General features: G+C 41.5%; 1 protein-coding gene across 2 annotated transcripts in view; it reads left to right on the top strand.

Annotated features, from left to right (window-relative positions):
* Positions 1-15,760, top strand: part of kcnk3a (potassium channel, subfamily K, member 3a) — a 31,902-nt gene extending 16,142 nt beyond the window's left edge. The window contains exons 1-2 of one of the 2 annotated variants that reach the window (XM_030404605.1): positions 7,455-7,588; positions 14,217-15,760. In XM_030404605.1, coding sequence (XP_030260465.1) covers positions 7,519-7,588; positions 14,217-15,136 — 990 coding nt within the window. In that variant the 5' untranslated portion in view covers positions 7,455-7,518 and the 3' untranslated portion in view covers positions 15,137-15,760. Of the gene's footprint in view, positions 1-7,454; positions 7,589-14,216 lie in introns of those variants that run through there. The other variant, XM_030404603.1, reaches the window with a different exon arrangement.
* Positions 15,761-18,097: the final 2,337 nt, after the last annotated feature.

Genomic DNA, 18,097 nt, shown 5'->3' with positions numbered 1-18,097 from the left:
TCAGTTGTTGTCATGCATCTCCTGAATCCTTGCTCTTTTTCCCGACCTGTGTTTCTCATATTCTTAGTGTTCCTCATGTTCCTGTGTTTCTTGTGTTCATGTGTGCGTTCTGACATACAAACTTGTTCTAGCATAACCTGGCCCTGAGGGTTTGGAAATTGGCACAGCAAAATAGTCCTGTAGTGCAAATTTTTAAGCGGTTGACTAAAGTTCATTTCACATCACAGAGTTCAACTTGCCGTACATGCAATGTGCAGTATTTGGAGAAACATACGTTTTAAAAATGTTGTTTTTAACAGAAAAAACAACAAACATGTCAAGTGTTATCTAACGTTTCATATTGTTGTCCAATATGCACTCTCCAGCCTAGTAATATGGCTGCTGTGAAAACAAGCATTGCTGATAACAGTGAGGCATAATTACTTAATGTGATTGTTGGTATACTGATAAATTTTATTTCCAGTATGGTAAACAACCTCTCCTGGGTATTGACTCATTTCTGGCCAGCATTGCCTCACTATCCGTGCCTGTAAGCTTCAAATTACTTAATGGATGCAAACTAAGAATATGGCTTTTTAATGTGAAGAACTGCTCCAGAGTTACAGGATATTATTTCATTTGTCCAATTTTGGTCAAATTGGACAGATAAAGCCTCTATGTGTTTGTTCATACTACACTACACTAATGAGGCTGCAGCTCCCACTTCGCACTGATCCAAATAGCAGGCTTTTGAACTCCTTCTTTGGTGCTGGAACAAAAAGACATCACCAAAAAGACATTTACACTAGCTTGCCAGTAAACCTACCAGCTTTGATTGCAACATGAAAAAGTAATGGCTAATGATATTTAAGGACTTTGGTTACTGTGCTCGGTTTCACCGATCAAAAAAACAAACAAAGCTGATGTACTGACAGCATGTCCCTACTCAAACAAAAGGTTTTTGGCTTACAAAGCTACAAATAATACCTGTTGTGTATGCCACAAGACAAGGGTTTTGTTGAACTGTCATCATTTAGTGAATCAGTTTGACAGTGTGGTTGTTTGTGCTCCTGTATAAACCTGAGTTAAGTGTCACAGTGATCTTAGTCTTTGGGTCCCAGGCTGTCTGTGTTTGCCACATTAGAAATATCTGTGAATAACAGAAAGTTGATATACTTTATAAAGGATCAGTTCACCCAAACATGAACATTCAATCATAATCTACTCAGCCTCATGCTGATTGGAGTCGGGTGAAGTTTTGTAGTCCAAAAAACATTTCTGGATAACTAAACAAAAAACTCAAACTCCAAAAAATGTTTTGCGGACTGCAAAACCTCACCTGACTAGATTATGACTAACTTTTCATTAGTTTCGTTAGCACCTTTCTTTTAAAACACAAAATTAAACATGTTTAACTACAAAATCAAAGACAATATGGCACTCTTTGTACTAAATGACTTGCTTGGTACATCCGGTTATCCTAGGTGTAATGTATCAAAACACAACATATATGGTAAAACAAAATGAACATCATCCATCAAGTTTCCCAAGTAGGTTAAAAACAAATCCTCCGGATAGGTTTGTAGGCTCTGTGTGACCCAGGTCTGGTAAGGTGAACCTGCAGATTGAGCGGAGGTGGAGCTGATGCACCGCTCCCTGTCTGTCTGCTGCTGCCATATGGGCGGCCTGAGGCAGTGGTTACCTCACCAAGGTGACACGGAGACCCGACACACAGTTAAAACTGGATGGCCATATAGTGATAGTTTGGATAAAAACTTTAACACTTGACGTGGTTTCATTAGGAATTTGTTGACAAATGTTTGCACGTAATATTATGAGCTGAAAAACAGGAGAAGGAGAGAGTGGCATTCAAGGTCACTTTGACAGGGATGGACACTCAACATGCATGTTACTGAAACTATTCCCTTCTAACCATAATAATATTGGGTTTAAAGAAAAAAAGGAAAAGGCTGTTGTGTTTCCATGATTTTTTTTTCCAGCCAATTCAATCAAAGGCTTGAGTGCATGCTGTCAAAGACAGATGAAGCTCTCTCTCAGTTTTGCACCCTAAAAAAATAAATATAGATATATATATAATCATGAAATAAACAACAAGCAACATTTCGCTCAGTACAGTGGAGGATCAGGAGCAGCAGGCAGCACCATTAGGGGGTTCATGTAACACCTAATAAGATCCATTACTTGATTTAATTGCATCTGGTCATTAAGTTAGGTGCCAGCGTTAGTCTGATGCATCACATGACATGACATATGATAGCCTCACAAACGTGGCAACAAGCCTAGTCAGACAGCTCAGACGGGACGTTGATGGGCACTCATGTCTCCGGCAGAAAGCCATTGTCGAAGGAACACACACACTGCTGCCTTTGTGGGAGTGTTAATGTGTGGTGGAAAGCACCAACCCTTCTCCTCGTGTGGGTTTGTGCTTGTGTGTCTTCACTGAGAGTTTATGTAACCAAATCTGACAGGTAGAAAAACCTCTGTGTCTTGTGGCTCACACACAATTTCATTTTTCTTTTACAAAGGTTGGAGACCTAATTTAACTATTGGGCTGAAGATGGAAGAAATGACAGCTTGAGTTTCCTCAAGACATCACATTAGTAGAGAAACACAAAAAATCGTTACAATTAATACAAAAAAGAACAACAGAAATAATCAAGTTTGCCGATTTCACATTTCTCCACAATGCAAATCAACGATAGCCAATTATCTACCCGGAAGTGACAGCTGTTTTTACAACGAGAATTTGGCTAGCCTGACTTTGATAAAGGAATATTTTGACATTAAGGAAAGTACTCATATTCTTTCTTGCTGAAAATGCACACCACTCATTGTCCATCATTTTTTGAGCTATTACCAGGAGCCTGTTAGCTTAGCTTAGCATAAAGACTGGAGGCAGACAGTCAGCTCTGAGCTTAAAGTTAGCCGCCTGCTGTGCACCTTTAACCTACACTGTCTCATAATACATGTGGACTATATCCTCGCTGTATAGATGTTTCTTGTTACTCTCTTGTCCCAAATGGTTCTTCTTCTAAAATCATTGGTGAATTTGCAACAGCAACATACAGTACGGATGTGCAGGACTCACATTACCCAGCAACAAGTATAGGGTGTCATTGCTGGTGGTATTTTTCAATTAAAATTGTTTGTGTAACCAGGCACTGATGCTTATCACTGTGCCTACATGTGTTCCTCTGTCCTCTCTTTAATCCAGGGTTTTTCCATATTGTTTTTCTTTTTGCTGAGTAAACTGATCCCCCTGCATGCTACGTGCCAGACTACCTATGCCACCCATTCACCAGCACATGTCAGTTTAGGGTAGCATCTGCTCCCTGAGAGCAGCTGAACGAGCTGAACTGGGGTCAGAGCGCGTTTTCATGTATTAGTGGAGTCAGGTGACAGGGGCAGGTGACTGCGCTGCGCAGGCTGATAAGGACAAGCAAATAGATGTCTTTGAATTAGAGACCAGGAGGACAGAGAAATAGAGAAATAGGAGGGTGAGATGTCAGAAGTGCCAAGGAAATAAGTGTGAGTGAGGCAGAAGAGGAGCAAGATAGCAAGACAAGCAGCAGCTATTTTTAAAAAGAGCATTCGGCTGAATAAAACATCGCCCGGCTGCGCTCCAAATTACCAGAAATCACAAGGCAGGCGTGAAATAGCCGCGTCAAATTATAGCAGGCTTGTCACATATGTTTTGTTTTTCCAGTGACACCAAGCTGGATTATTTTCACATGTAATTTCTCAGATGCAGGACAGGAGAGACCCCCTCCAGTGCGCCGGGATTAACAGCCACAAAATGTTTGTGTTTGTGTTCGACAGTATCAGCTGCTTCTTCACCGTCACTTGTGATAAAATAAAAACAAAGCTGTTATGAGTGCCATCGGATCAAAGGCAGTTAATACTGTGCGTATCTCATAATCGTCTCATGATTCACATTTGGCCCAGTTCGTAGCCTAGATGCAAGTGTGTCTCTGCTCTTTTTATATTCCACAGAAAAGGATCCTCGTCATCCTCACCCCCGTCATCGGCATCAGTGACATCTGTGTCTAATTATGCATACTGTAGTCTAGACGAGTGCTTCCCAACAATTTCAGGCGAATGTGCTCCCACAGTTCTGTCATATAAACTCCTTCGTCAACACACGTCATTGTTCCTCATTTGTTCCTTTGGATTGGTTTTAAACTGGATGATATTTAACACGAGGAGAAAGGGGATACTGTTAGAACATTTTCCTAAACCTGAACGTTCAATATTTAGTTCTGTTTGGTACTACAACAACTTGAAGCCAGATGTTTGAGCCATTTAAACGATCAATTAGCTTTTTAAATTACTTTTCTGCTTCAACTGCTTGTACGCTACCTTTAGCTATTTCAACATCCCTTGTAGCTGTCTTTGCTAAACATTTATCCATCACTTTTATTTATTTTGAAACGTTTATCCATTAGCTATTTCAGCAATCTATCTTGTATTGTTGGCTTTTAAATGCTACTTTGTGCACAACTTTTAGCTGGCTTTAAGCTAGTTATATAAACTGTTTCATTAAATAGGCTACTTTCAGCTAACTTTTCACACCAATGTAACTTTTAACTACAGTACTTTAAACGTGCAGAGCAGGACTTTTATCTCACCCTTCCAGCAAAAAGAGCAATTACCCAAACACCAATCTTTGATTAACTATATCACTTATCTACTAAGTAAAGTCAAGTCAAGAGATCTTTATTGTCCCTGGAGGGCAATTTGCAGTGCAGCCAGCAGCAAAAACAACAGTAAAAAATACACAATAGTGACACAAACGATGACGTGAAGCTAATAATAAGTTACAATTGTACCCACGTTATATACATATATAATATTAAAGTGAGTTGAAATAACTCACCGTTTCATTTGTTACTGGATGAAAGTTTTGTGCTTGTGTATCTCAACTCTCCACCCCAACCTCCTTCTTATGTGAGCTTTTCTTTTTTTTTTTTTTTTGCCATTTATATGACTTTAACTTACTTCCTCCTTTGCGGCTGTAATAATCACTACAGCCACTAGAGGTCGCGCCTAACATGCCAATATGGGTCATAATGAGCTGTTTCCACAGTAAACCTACATGCTCATTTTCCTGACAGGTCATTTTTCTAGCGATATTTTAGCATTTCTATCACTTTTAGCTAACCAAAGTTTGTAACACAAAATTGGCTCCTTGAACTTTTGATTCATTAATTGCAGCTAGCTATAACCATTAGTCAATTATTTGAATGTAACAAGGCTATTGTAAGTGACTTTCCTTTACCATTCACTAGCTGTTTATTCAATACTTTTGGCTATTTCAACAATTACTATTGCTATTAGCTTACTTATATATCCATTACTTTTTTTTATCTAACTTCGCTCAATATGAAATTTGTCAGATAATAGGCTCAGACATCATGTCATTATTCTGTAAATCTATCCTTGCTTGTTTGGACTTGTGTTGTCATTCTTGGCAGAGAAAGGACGGTATGCACTGCAGGGAATAAGCATCTATTCCCTAAAGAAACTGTTGAAATTCCAGTATCATATTACACAACATGTTCTCGCTTTCTTTCTACTCGTTCTCTCCTCGTACCCACACAGGCACACTTTTAAAAGCAGATAGTCCAAATGGAGCCCTTGAAACAGATACGTCTGTTATTTGAGTTGACCTCGTAAAAGCCTGGAAAGAAATCCCAACTCGGAGTACCTACATTAGCAATGACTACAAATGAAAGACTTCCTTCCATCTATCTTTAGCTTTAATGGATCTTATTATAAATTTAAGACGGTGTGGAGTTATGTATTCGGAAGAGGTTTTATTTCTTCTCGCTTTATTTCCTTTTATATTTCATCCCTCCTGTCCTCCCCAGCCCTCTCCTCCTCCTCCCTCCTCCTCCTCCTCCTCCTCCTCCCCTTACTCCCCCTTACTGTTGTGTACAGTTTCTTCTTATGTGAACCCGGTTTTAGTCCAGCTGTGTTGTGTGCTTTAAAACAAGTCCATATCAACTGTGTATCAGGTACATAAATCACGTGATTTATTTAATTAGCCAACCCTCCCAGAGATCTCGAACTCAGCCGGGAATGCCTTGCTTACTGACCTCATGGAAAACTGCGGCCTGCCAAGGTTTCCTCTCATATCCCCTAAAAAGGAACCTAAGGAGTTCTTTTGGAAAATAGACTCTGATAGGGATTTTTTTTTTCACAGTGAAAGCAAAACACAAGACTAGGACGGCCGGACACACACAGAGATAGATTGGTGCTTTTGATGGAGCATGAAGTGCTTTTGCAGATAACGTGTGGACGTTGTGGGCGTATTGCGTGACGATGAGAGGGTTTTACCACAACGCAGGTACATTCAGGGCACTGGCAGCCGAGTTGCAGCTCTCTGATCTAACCGCTGGTCGCTTTGGTCTTCAGGCCTGTGATGTTTGAGCCTCAGCTGTGAGCTGGAGGAGAGCACATGCTCCCAGGGCCCGATTTGGAGCCCACACAGGGGTAACCAAGTTAAAGTGAACCCAGACAGACGCTTTGCCAATGCGCTGTCTCCTCTGGCATTACATCAGATTGCTTGTGATGAATACATCCCGCTATTTCCCTCCCTGTGTTGCTCTCTTGCTCTTGTACTGGCTGGACATGCTCCTTGTTCACTGTCGGTGCATATAATGAAAGTTTGATTAGAGAGATTATTCTTACGACAGTCTGCTGACGGCAACCTAAGGGGTAATAAAAAAGACTGACACAGCTGACTATCATTATATGTACTGAATATAATGAAGGACATTTTTGAAAAATTATTCTGAAAAGCCAGAATTGCTATAGAGCAAATTTCACACAGTCATTTTCCTCTCCTTGGGAATCTGACAAATTATAATCATTTCACCACTTCACAATTGATAAGAAAACTGAACAGATGGAATAGTGAAAGACTGGAGGGACACTGGGTCACATGTCAAGGTAAAACAACATATTTGATGACATGTTTTTGAACATTAGCATTCAACCACTTGCTAGATAATGTTAGTGGCTGAACGATAATGGTAGCTGTTGTTTAACGGAAGCGAATGCGTTTAATGCTGATAAAACTAAGTCCAAAATACAAAATACAAGTAACAAAATGGCTGGCACCAAAAAAGGAAGTACCAAAGTAATACAATAACTAAGGACAAACCAGAAATAAGGAATACAGGAAACACACAAGGACTGGAGAACAGGCACAAGAGCACAGAAGACGTGTGGACGAAAACAGGATGACAGCACACAACCCAACAAAGAGTGAGAGAACAACACAGGCTTTAAAATACAAACTAAATTAATGAGGAAATGAGGTGCAGGTGGAGAGACACTGGGAACAGGGCGGTGCTAACGAGACTGATGTGAGACAGGTGTTGGCAGGGTATCAGACGGGGGAGGAGCACAGGAACACAGGGGGGAGACACAAAACTGGGCACACAGGTGAGCAGGAAGTCGAGAGTGACAACAACACATAAGAGGATATAACTACAACAAAACCAACCAGAAATGCACCTCTACCCCAGAATAATACTGTCTGCTAGGCAGTCCACAGAGCTGGGTGTGAACAGCAGAAAGGGTGAGTGTCACAATAAACACAGTAATTGGGAATGCCCTGTCCGCAGAATCCTCCAATAACCCCAATAAAATTGGCTTAATTGGAGAATGCTGCATGGGGATGGCCAAATTCTGAATATCCAAATGGAACATTTTGTGTACATGACCCGTTTCAAATATAGATTATTGTCATGTTTGGAATAATTTTGGTAAACTGGTGTGCACGCACAAGGAAGTCATTGTCACGGAGAAGGTTGACCGTGGGTTCGAAAATGGACAGGGGAGTACTGTTTGGATTGATTTATTTTAATCATGACCACAATCTTTCCATACTTGTTATCAAGTGGTTTTAGATGCATAAACTTATTACAAAATAATAAACTTTAGAGGTGAAGGACCAGAAATGATTGTCATTTATGTTTATGCGGGTTAGTTTTTCATGTTTTATGTTTTTAGATATGACAGACCGCTGACACAAATATAGTTTCCCTGAATATGAAGAACATAAGGCCTGCTTTTGAGTTGTTTTTGTATTACATTTAATTAACTGATGGCACTACTGTAGACCATATGTTGCACCTCTGCAACAGCTTCTCAATACTGAATACTACTGCACTGACATTACATCAAGTCAGCAGAACAGCAGGAACGATTTCTTTCCAATCCATAACTCTGAACTGAAAATAAATGAAGCCACTACTCTTATTCTTCCTCCTTTCTTGACTGCACTCATTGACTTTAAAATATTGATATTTTCTTCCAATAAAATGAATTCCAGGAATTCTTTCCGCTCACTCACACACACACACACACACACACACACGGACATTACACAGCGGCTGTCAGCTAGGCCTTGTGGGTCAAAAGTCGGAAGGAGTAATGGAGGGAGGTGGGAGGACCAGAGCTGTGTTTGAGTCCCTGAATAAACAATCATGGGGTCGTCTGGAGTTTGAGGTGTCTGTGCCTGAGAATGGATGGGGGCCCGAGGCTCTACGTCTTGGATAGAAATGGGGCATGATTCGTGGGAAATACAGGATCATAGTTGACTTTTAATGTGACATCTTTGGGTGTCAACCATGGAAATGCTTGCTGCGCACAAGCAGCCATGAGTTACAGTTTGTCCGGTCGCGTAATGACATCTTTGGTCAGACACAGCTGGAGATGAAAGCGAGCCGCGGAGAAGACATGCTGGGAAGCGGAGTGAGCCGCTGCTAGAAGACAGCCTGTACCAAACACAGATGACACGATCTGTGTTTATTTGCACATTTGTACAGAACATTCCCCGAGCTGTGCGGCATTTCAGCGACGACGTAAACGCAGATAAGAGTGGCGTCACTCCGGGACGTCTGCTCAGGCCACCTGTATGCTGAAGAACTAGGGTAGCCATATATGGCCGAATATTGTGATGCTGTGCAACACCTCAGAGCGTCGCAGGAGGAATTTGTTTACTGAACGCTACAATGACACGCACAGACGGTCATGTCCTGTTAGCGGAGCTGTAAATTCTGTAAAGTGCTCCATTTAATCCCCTTCAACAAGAGTTTTTGACTAACGGCAGATGTGAAGCAAAGTTTGCGCTTGTATTTCAGATGTGTCTGTCTTTTAAAGTTGCTATGGAGTAAAAACAAATATGGAAATAAAAAACAATGAAAATGAACTAATCCATTGAGGACACGTCCTCATTTACAGTGGTGTCAAAAAGTAGAACAAAACAGTTAACAACAAAAACAATACTGTATTATAGATAAGAGTTCAAACACATCTTTAAAATACAGACTTACTGCGCTTTCAAGTTGGGACAATCATGTTATTTTGCAAAGTCTCACATCATAATCTACATTTTTAACAGCTTCTTCCAGCTCTAGGATGTTTACTCAGTGACCTAGACGCTAATCACACCAAAGTGTTGCTAACAAAACCACTGTTTTCCTGTTTTTTTCGTCGTTTTTATAGATATTATGTTATAAATAGTATTTTTAACTTTTCACATTTTCCATTAATTATATATGATGGCCGGTTGCCAAACAGCCCCACTCCCCATGTGTACCACACTGTTTTCCACAGAACCTGCTCCATACAGTATATTCAAACAATGCACCAATCAATCAGATATTCAAGTTAAATTGCTCATCTTTTACACATTTTCCACAGAACTGACCATGATATACTATTCTGTGACTTTGGGAATATTTATAATCCACTGAATATATTTTGGTTTGAAAATGCTTCGGTGCATAGCATTAGTTTATGTCGGGTTAAAGCCGGGAAAATAAAAGGCAAATTTACACTAGAGAAAACTGGGTTCGAAGACACATACGAGGAAGCAGTTCTTAAAACAGCAAACACTGAATTATTTCCAAAAGTAATTAGCCACATGAGATGCTATCCTTTTCGTTCTACCTGTAATCCAGCAGGCTACTGTTTTCACCTTTGCCTCTCGGTCTGGAATTAAACCCTGCACCACACGACCACACACACACATACACTGATGAGTGTATTATAGAGCGTGGCGCTGGCTGGTCTCCAGGGCGCAGAGATGTCTGAGGACATTATCAGTCACTGAACCCCACAGAGCGACGCTGCCACCAGCATTTCTGTTACTGAGTCCACATCCCGAAGTTTCCTCTACAGAGACGCCGTGGAGACTTGTTTGATATAGTGTATGTGTATATAACACGCCATGTTTCATAACGTGATTTAACCGCACCAGTGCGCACATTGTTTGCATGTCGGGGACAGTTTTGAGACACACATTGGTTCCAACAGCTTCCCCTTGTTATAAATTCCTGATAAATGCACTGCCTCTCTGAGCGTCCTGCCGCATCAGGTGAGGTGATGTTCTTGATGAATGGGATGTGCTCCTCATCCTGTTGGCGAGTACATATTGTGCCTGCTAATCAATGAAAATTTAATTTAGTGACAGAGAGCTGGAGCCCTAACAGGCACATTATACCGCTCTTTGATGTATTTTCAAAGCCTGTTTTCATCCCTACCTAATTAATCAGTGTAATGAAGACTTTGGATGCAGTAATGTTGTGTTTTAGGAGCAGACACCACTTGAAAGGAAGTGAAGTCGTCATCTGTGGAGGCAGACCACCAGCCACCGGACCCAACGGTGAAACTGACAGCCAGCACCAACAATATCGGGTGCACCGCTACGATTGAGCTGTGTTGGAAATAACAGAGATTTGGTTGAGAATATCTGACTGAGGGTTAGCGCTTAATAAAGCTGTGCGCCCATCTGCTGAATACAGTATAAGAGGATTCAAAAAAATGAATCAGATTGTAATAATGTGTTTGAGGACTTCAAATTAAAACCAAATGAAAAAATATTGGCAGTGCTTTAGAAATTGCAAAGATAACTTCAGGGAATATTTTCCCCCTCTGTTAAATGATTTTTAAATTAGGACTAGCCTGTTGCTGGAGGCTTCAGCTTAAATGATCGGCTGTAAATTACGATTAGCTAATGAGAGGCAGCAGGGAGGAGGGAATGAGAGTTTGAAGTATGGTGCACCTGCTTGTTTGTGATGCCTAATAAGTAATTTAAGGGCTCTTATCACCTTTCAGTGTTATGCAATTTTCATATTTTCATTCACATGATAATTACAGAAATTAGGTTATGAGAAAATCAGCCGCGGGTTGCGGCAAAGTCTTTTGATTCTCCTTTTATATGTTGCAACAATCCTCACTCAAATTAAGAAAATGAGCTAATTTTAGAGGGAATAACTGTTTCCTTATGAAAACCCCGATCTGTAATTCCCCAGATGTCTCCTCTGTGTTTTTCCCCACATCTATCCATGAAATATGTTTAAATAGTTGCAGCTGCACGTGCTCAGTATGAATGCGTCAGCTTCAGGCAGCTGGTGCAAGAGTCTGGGGTTCTTCAGCTGTCAATCAACCCTCCTAGGTCCGTTGTTTTTTTCACCTTTCAGAGCGGTGAGGCTGCACTTTTTCTCTGCCACTAGCAGTGACTGTAATCCATGTAAACAGAGCGAGTGGCCCTGGTGGCTTTATCCCCTGCGTGCCAGGACAAGCCGTAGAGACGTCCTGTCTCATGATAACTTTGTCAGTGTTGTGGGAAGCGGGTGAGGCTCGGGGAAGAGAGGGGAGGATGAGCTTGTCATGTGGGCTCCTCTCTCACACGGCGGTGGGACTGCTGGCCCTGTCACCTCCGGCACACGCGTCCGCAGCTGATGAGCGCCGCTGTCACTCCGGTCGTCCCCATGTCTCGATAGGCTGCTCCCTGCTGCTGACAGCTCCTGACAGACCTGCAGCTCAGCCTCTATGCTCACCTGAACACACTGTCCTGCTCTTTCTATAATGAGTGGCTTATAATATTTAGGCCTACTGTAATAACTCTGGACATGGACACAGCACTTCTTCATGCTATTCTGTAGTAACTAGAAATAAGAAATAACATAGTCTTCTTCTTATAATGAAAAAGTTCAACTCATGTCTTATTCAGCCTCTGATTGGATGCCCTCTTTGGTTTCATTCTCTATGCCTGACTCAGACCAGTGACTCATCGTGTAGGTCTGGTTAAGTCTGTTTTTGTTGCATTTCTGATATGGCGGTTTATGAGCTGTAGTTTCCCCAATAAACATAGCGACCACTTCAGCCTCAGTCCCCGGTCTTCAGCTGCTCCTCTCAGGGGTTGCTCATCCTCTCTGTTCCCAGTGTGTCTCTGGCCTTGGTTAAAAGCAGACAAGCTGCTTTGCAAACCTAGCTGAAGGGGTCGGTGTGTTTACCAGGACAACAGCTTATATTTCAAACCAGCTACATCACAAATGCAGCCATTTACACCAGACAACCACCGAATATACAGTTAGCTAGCTAATTCTTGTCTCTTTCATGAAACATGAATTAATTGTGGCCCACCCTCAGGCTTTCCGGCCCATTACCAGGGCACCCAGGGGTGTGGATCCCAAAAAGAAGCAGTTGGCCATGGGCAAAGTGGTCCCAACGATCTCCCCTCCTCTTGTCTGCCAGACTATCACCGCCATGAAAATCTCTGTCAGATTTTACCTGACAGATACCTATCAGTTGAACTCCACCGCCTATCTTGCCTTCTCCATTTGAGTGTCTTGTTCGATATGGCCTCTTTAGCATGAGTACCAAAACCATGAAGCCTTTCTCATGCGAAAACGAGCCGAACAGAGGCAGAGTGGGGGCTAGCAAAAAAGCCAGTGAGATCCATGTGTTGATCCATTGAGTTAATTTAACTGTGGGGGTACGTCACGGTTTCACAGTTCTACAAAGTCATCTTAACGATCCTTAACTGGCCAGAGGATCGGTTTCTGGTAAAACTGACGACTCATCAGAACATCATCTCTCTCGTCATCTCTCCGTAATATTTCTTTGTGGGGACGAGAATAAAAATAAGCAATGGCACTAAGAAGCAGAGTGTCTCAGCGGGTCAGGTTTTTCCTTTCACAGGCAGATACATCAGTTGTAATGGCTCTCATTTTGGCGGCACAACTGGGAAAGCTTTAAACAGATTTGGCACCAGACAGACAGATGGCTCAACCCTCACAGATCAGTGTGACAATAAAACCAGAGCCCAAAGAATTAAATCAACCCCCAGAGTAATTACATTGAAACTATTGGTCACCCTTTTCCATTTGCTGATCCCATTGTTATCGGGGACATCATCTCTCAGCTCCCGTGTACAACGGGTCCACGTGTGAGGAATATATTTCAGGCAAGGATGATGATGCGTGCAAGGACGCCATATCCTGTGGGACAACTGGAGCTAGAGGATGACGTTATGAGACAAAAGGTTGACACTTGGGCTGAAATGTGCCGCAGAGGAGACTCAAATCTGTCCTGAAATTCATGAGCCCCACAGTTGTGTGAGTGCAGAATCACTTAGCCAGGATGAGTCATGCCATATCTGAAATTGGATGGTGCTGGTGGTGAGCACTGGATAGTATTCTACACGTGGCCATTTCAGTGAGTGAAGACGCCTCTGACGGAGTAAATAGTTTATCAGCTATTGTGTTTTTCATAAGAGCAAAATTTTAAAAAGCTTTTTCCTTTAAACTTTCATATGTCCTGTGCCATGGAGCTGCCTAATTAACTTCGAGCTTTGGGAGGATTTTTGGGCTGTGTCACTGTTGAGAGGGCTCAGTAGAGCCCTCACAAACCACATGGCTGACTTTATTTGTTGTGCTGTCAGAATTTCATAATGCAAAGATTTAACTGCAGGGTAAAAAGTGAATTTATTAGATAAACAAAAACAAAACATTTGCAGTGCAGCTTGTGCTTGTTGTGTTTGTTTGGTTTGGAAAAATGTACAGGGACTAATTAGGTGCAAAAGTACTCATTAGCTGCAGCCACTCCACGGAGACCAGTTGTCAATAAATTATTCAAGCTCTCTCTCCCATACACGACATCAATACTTGGTCATTCCTGCCATCACAATGCTGTGCATTCTCATCTCCAGTTGCATTCTGCTGCTGTGAAATGAAAACTCTTTGAATTTATCAGAAGAGCTGCTTGAAGAATACAAATCGTTTATATCTGTCTACTCTAGGTTTGACCATCTTTTCCAGCCTGCAGCCTTCTTTTCTCAGACCCTTGTCCTCTGCACTGTAGATTTAATTAGTTCTGCCCTAGTAACCCTGCTCCTTTCTCCCTTTTCCCCTCAGGATATGGCCATGCAGCCCCCAGCACAGATGGAGGGAAGGTGTTCTGCATGATCTATGCCCTCCTGGGCATCCCTCTCACTTTGGTCATGTTCCAGAGCGTCGGTGAGCGCATCAACACCTTCGTCAGGTACCTACTCCACCGCCTGAAGAAGTGCCTTGGCATGAGGCGTACTGAGGTCTCCATGGTCAACATGGTGATCATCGGCTTCATATCCTGCATGAGCACACTGTGCGTAGGGGCACTAGCCTTCTCCCACTTTGAGGGATGGAGCTTCTTTCAGGCTTTCTACTACTGCTTCATCACGCTCACCACCATTGGCTTTGGGGACTATGTGGCGCTGCAGAGTGAGCATGCTCTGCAGACCAAGCCGGAGTATGTGGCCTTCAGCTTCATCTACATCCTGACAGGCCTGGCTGTGATCGGAGCCTTCCTCAACTTAGCAGTTCTGCGGTTCATGACCATGAACGCCGAGGACGAGAAACGGGATGCTGAGCAGAGGGCTCTACTCGCTCATAATGGTCAGGCGAGTGGACACATCCACTGCTCTGTAGACCCAGCCTCCTCCTCCTCCACACCATCTGGTTGCGGCGGAGGAAGCGCTGTAGGAGGTAGTGGGGGAGGAGCAGCGAGCCGGGGTCTACGTAACGTTTACGCCGAGGTGCTCCACTTCCAATCCATGTGCTCATGCCTTTGGTACAAGAGTCGAGAGAAGCTGCAATACTCCATACCCATGATCATCCCACGTGACCTCTCCACCTCGGACACCTACATGGAGCAGGGAGAGGCGTTTTCCAACCCCCTGCACTCTAACGGCTGCGTGTGCAGCCTGCAGCGCCACTCAGGCATCAGCTCAGTTTCCACTGGTCTGCACAGCATCAACACCTACAGAAGACTCAATAAACGCAGGAGCTCCATCTGAATCAGGAGGACTTCATGCATCAAGGTCAAGTCCACTTGTGTGCACCATGTGGTGAGGGAGGGCCCTACTACTGTGGTACTAGATTGGATGTGGACATCACGGGCACACAGTTCTAAAGAGAGGCACGACTCCTGATGTTTGCTGCTTTCTGACACTGAAGAACCTGGTGCTGCAGTCTCCAGCCGTGTATTTAACTTCCATTAGCTAAGCACAAATCATTTAGGACTAACATCGTTACTGATGTCACTGAGAAATGCTAATGGTTGTTTAAGAAGCACTCGTTTCACAAACTGTTGGTGTTTAAAGACAGGGACAAAAATACACGTGCAGTGCTGCACGTCTGAATTCTAATGTTAAATATCATTATACTGAATTCAGTTTTTTTTCTTTTTTGTTTATAAGACAGAATTTCATGTTCTCATTTGAAAAAGGGACAAAGTACACTGTGAGATATGTTTTTAAGGGGGACTTGGGGTGTATTTACTGTACATAATGCCCACCTCAGAAATATTTTATTGAATAATCTTCAATCCACTTTTTCCAAAAAGACTTTCCAAAAGGAATCTTTGGTTGTTAAGTAATAAACGCACTGCAGTGAAATTAAAACATGTATATATTTGGACACTTCACGAGTAGGAAAGTCTATTTTTTCAGTGAAAGTTTTCAGAAAATGTTCTCAGTGTCTTCTCTTGTGTGTCTGTAACTGACGTTCAGGTTTAAGCCAAACTTTCTGATCTGTTTCATGTTGTTTTTCCCTCCATCGGAAAACTCATATTAACGACTGATGACTGATTGTTTTGATGGTGAATGAATGAGCAGGTTTGGCTTCAATGTGTTGTTGAAGGACGGGACAGTTGTAACTAACGTTAAAGTGTCTCTAACCACTAGGCCTCCCTGCCAACCCTTTCAGACCTCACTGTTGTATTTTGTACAAATCACTATGAACTATTTCCAATAGTTAATTCCTGTATGTATGTATATATATATACATACATACATACATACATACATACATACATACACACACATATATATATATATATATATATATATATATATATATATATATATATATATATATATATATATATATATATATATATATATATATATATATATATATATACATATGTGTGTATTTATGTCACATTATGTATATATACATAATGTGTGTGTAATATACACACACACACACACATATATATTTTAGTTACTTGTTGCTTGTCATGTTTTCATCAACCCGGTCTTATCAGCCTCCTTGCAAATATCACAACTTTACACATACACAAAGTGTGCAGTTCATACGCCGAGTCCGATTTTGCGTGCAAGTGAAACTCCAGTCCTTCCCATTAACCTCTGTGGAGAGCAGATCCATAGTCAGGTGACCTTAGTCGTCATGGTAACTAATATAGAATTGGTTGCTATTCAGTTAGGGTTAGGGGAAAAGATGAGGTGACGTGCATGATGTTTCTTAGGTACAATACATCCTTTAAAGATATAATATGTAAGAATACTTTGATATATATTTGTTGAGGTCCAAAATGTTTTTCCACCCAGTTCAAACCCAGTGAAAGTTTAACGGGGCATTTCATTTGGTTGCCAGTTGCTGCAGAAGGATGTCAGCGAATGACACTAATCACATAAAACATCACCTTGACCGTGGATCTTTCAGCCTGAGTACCATTAGATAGATTTTCATCAGCATTGGGGATTGTTTATCTGCATCACTCCTCCGAGTGTTTATTCATGCCTTTTGTTTTGTTTCAAGGGACCCCTAGTGGCAGAAATTAAATATTGTGCGAGTCGAGGTGGATTTTTGGTTCCATGCGGGACATGAACACCGTCTCCAGAGTGAAAGTCCTCTGTTTGATTGATCCACAATCAACCCCCACCTACTCGGACTAATCAGTCACCTGACTGAGTTTTTATGCGTAGCCCTTTTACACATCTTCTTTCAACAGTGGGAATGATTGTTGCATCATCTGCATGCAAACTTGGACACAAACGTATACGGCACACAATTTGAGAGTCCAAAGTCGTGTTATTTGTACACAGATTGAGGCGAGTGGGCTGTTTTTCAGATTGCACAACTATATTCTAATAGTTTAATTAAGAGCATGTAAGCTCACTTTGTGCATAGTCATATCTTATTCACTGCTGCACCTTAGAATACTGTTGTATATGCTTTAGGACACTGGAATTCAGTGCATTATTTTTGGTTTCATTTTTTTTTGTTTAATGGAATCACGTTATGTTTTGTTTTGTAAATGGTATGCCCTGAATAATTCTTTCATGTGTTATCCGTCTGAGATGTTTGACATGATGCTCTGTGTTATCAATGATTGAGAATAATAGCAGTACACCTCACTAATAAATGGCCTCAGAGTTTGCACCTCATGCACTTACTGGGGGTCTTTGCTCCAGCCCCACGTAGACACACTTGATTCAGCCAACTGAGGTCTTTATGCAGCGTTTGTTCTTGTTTTAGACCTCTGAAAGAGTTTTCTTACATCTTCTTTATTTAATTTTTTTTTAATTCATAGTTTTTCTTTACAATGTCTCAATATTTTAGTCATATCACATTCATTTCAGTCACATTTTCGTTTTTTTTTTCTACTGGAACATTCTTATGAACTGCAACATGCCTGATGACGTTGTTCAGCATCTGTCATGAACTGAAAGAGGGACTGCAGTTCACTCTGTGTGGGGTTATACATGAAAATGTTTTTTCTTTCATCATAATAAAATATGGTTTAATTTAAAAACAATAGTTTGGTCATTTGCGTGTCAGCTAATAATTTTGATGGTGAAATATATATTTAATTAATTTTGTCGATTTGGTCATTTGTTAGACTTAGCTTTTCATCGAGGCTTACTGCAGGTGTCTTAATTATGGCTTTAAAGCTGTAATGAGTCTTCAAAGTTTTGCAAGTTATTTTCTATAAAAAAGATGATCATAAT

The sequence above is a fragment of the Sparus aurata genome, chromosome 22 (assembly GCF_900880675.1).
Source record: "Sparus aurata chromosome 22, fSpaAur1.1, whole genome shotgun sequence".
NCBI classification, from domain to species: Eukaryota; Metazoa; Chordata; class Actinopteri; order Spariformes; family Sparidae; genus Sparus; species Sparus aurata.
Note: the sequence above shows the minus strand (reverse complement) of the source record. Positions and strands in the feature narration are given on the sequence as shown.